The sequence below is a fragment of the Larimichthys crocea genome, unplaced genomic scaffold, assembly GCF_000972845.2.
Source record: "Larimichthys crocea isolate SSNF unplaced genomic scaffold, L_crocea_2.0 scaffold54214, whole genome shotgun sequence".
Classification (NCBI taxonomy): domain Eukaryota; kingdom Metazoa; phylum Chordata; class Actinopteri; family Sciaenidae; genus Larimichthys; species Larimichthys crocea.
Genome location: NW_020857087.1, coordinates 1 through 2,480, shown reverse-complemented (window position 1 = coordinate 2,480; position 2,480 = coordinate 1). Strand labels below are relative to the sequence as shown.

The following is a 2,480-nucleotide window of genomic DNA, read 5'->3' as shown; positions in this document are numbered from 1 at the left end:
TGACGCGTGCTGCTCGCGAGTTTTTTTATTTTATTGTTATGCACAAAAAATGGGTCATATTAGACCATGAATAGCATGTAAGGATTAATGAGTAATGAAATGTTAGGATCATTTTTGTATGTACTTAAGTTCCCAACTTCATTGTAAGATTAATTTAAAGCTTTAGTTAATAAAATGATCAAATTAATCCGGTTGCTCTCATAATCTGTCTTTTTTGCACGGGAAAAAATGTGTCTAGTGGAAATTCTGATTGGCTGGTAACTTCTGAAACTGGCTGGTGATCAAAAAAGTTACGACAACATTAACCCGAAATAATTCTCAGCTCTACACAATAACATAACAGATTTGCAGCTGTTACAGTACAGAGTTGCTATATAAGGAATCGTGAGAAACAGTCTTTGTTCATTTTGTTGCATGTTGGAATGAATCCGAGCTTGTACTAAAGCGCATTGAACTTCAGATCTTGGTCTCATCTCTTCATTGAAAACCATCATTACAATGACCAATGAAAGAAGTCAAATATTAACTTGTTATCAGATGACTGACTGACCTGACAGTCATCTGTGTGAGAAGACGCCTTGTGTTGAGCTTGGATTGTAAGTGAGGTGTCCACAGGTTGGACAGGAGACAGCGCTGAGGTCGAAGGGAGTTCACACAGATTGATGTTCTGAGCTTGAAGTGCCTTCACTGTCTCTATGGCTGTGTATATTGTGGAAAACACAGAAGAATTACAGTACAGTAAAAGTTCAGAGTTCTGTATTCACATTAATTAAACCAGTCAGAACAAAATACACACAGTTGTGCCTTTACCTGATTTGAAGGTTTGTTTTGAGATGTTCTCATAAATCTCTTTATCCAGTTCAACAACATCAGCATCTCCATATCCATTATCTTGTTCAAACAACGCAGACAAATGTCTGATGTTTTTCCCCAGGTCCATTCCCACAGGTGAAGGTGGGAGTTTCTGTAAACTCTAATAATGGAAACATACACAGGAGAAGGCGTTACTATTACACATTTACACTGCATGAATACAATGTGCTATAAAGTACTGCAGATACCAGAAGAAGAATTTCTGATGAAGGTGGCTTTACTCTTGTAATGAAGATGTTTAATTACTGTGGTAAGCACAAAGTATGTTGACAGTAATGTTAGCTGTTGTGATGTAGTAATGAGCTCACTCGTGATTTAATTCTTCACACTGTAATTTCAGACTTTTTTGTGAGTCGCTGAAACGACCATCACAAATTATTTCATTTCATGTCCAATGAATTGGTGAAGAGGAAAACATAGAACATTCCTGTAAGCCGACAATTTTAGTAGCTATTTCTCAACCACTCAACATCGTTGCGATTTGCACCATTTTAATTTATGAACTGTCAATTTCAATTCCTTAAAATATACCAAACATTTAGAAGGAAGTAGATCTTAAGTATAGATTTAGATTTATTCAATTATTCTGGCAACAACCTAAATGAAACTGCCAGGATGTATTTCTAAACCATGGCTCAGCAGGGACATTTGTGTTAAAACAAGCATAATTTGGGAAGTTCTCAGTCAATTTGGCTAATTTTTGCATAGAATGACGACTGTGGATTTTGTCACCCATTCTTTAAAAGCCTGTCGTTTAGCATGTACTCACCACCAGATACATCTGCTGGTGGTCAACTCCAGTAACATGGCTGATGATGTCTTCCTCTGGGATCTTCAGAGAGCAGCACTCACAGAGGTAGATGGGGTCTCGTTCATCACAACAGCATTCAAGAAGTGCACTTAAGCCTAGAAGATATACTGATCACTATTAATATTGTGTTATCAATCTCTCCTACAGCTAGAAATGTTGTAAAACAATTAATGACATGTTACAATGAATCAAACTCAAAGTGCATAATTTTTTCATTTTCCTTTCCACCTTTCACATTTATATTTGGAGTTGAAAACCATTTTGTACTGACCAATCACAGGCTCTCGGCTCTTCCTCTCCACGTACTGCCACAGCGGAACTGTTTGTTGGTGATTCAGATTATATCATATATACACAGTACATATATACAATAACAGTCTGAGAAACAGAGAACAATAAATACATTAAATAAATATGGAATTTACATACTTTTATCCTCTGCAGTCTCGTGACTCGATTTGCAACTTTCTCCCTCGTCTGCGCTGGACCGCTCCAAACAAGATTTTTGTTCTTTGGAGGTAAGCTGCTGGACCTCTTTGCTACTTTTGTTCCTGACTTCTTCCATCTCTGTTTCATCAGCTTTGTCTGTGTTCTGGCAGTTTTCTATGGTCTCCTCAGCTGGTTTTCCCATTGTAGGCTCTTCTATCTTCTCCTCTTTTACTGTCTCACTGCCTGCATTCTTCACCTCTGAACTAGTTTTTGAAACCACCTCTCTCTCTGAATCATTTTCACTTGGTGTAGGGGTCTCCTTGTTGGCTCCCTTTCCTGCAATGTCTCCACTTTCTACATGGTGTGT

At 37.8% G+C, this 2,480-nt stretch overlaps 1 protein-coding gene across 1 annotated transcript; it reads right to left on the bottom strand.

Annotated features, from left to right (window-relative positions):
* Positions 1-550: 550 nt before the first annotated feature.
* LOC113745239 (uncharacterized) lies at positions 551-2,474 on the bottom strand (the record flags this gene model as incomplete). Its single annotated transcript, XM_027276759.1, has 5 exons — positions 2,114-2,474; positions 1,956-2,003; positions 1,643-1,779; positions 811-973; positions 551-699 (listed from the first exon to the last, which is right to left on the bottom strand). Coding segments are annotated over exons 1-5 (699 nt in total), but the record flags the coding sequence as incomplete, so codon positions are not given.
* Positions 2,475-2,480: the final 6 nt, after the last annotated feature.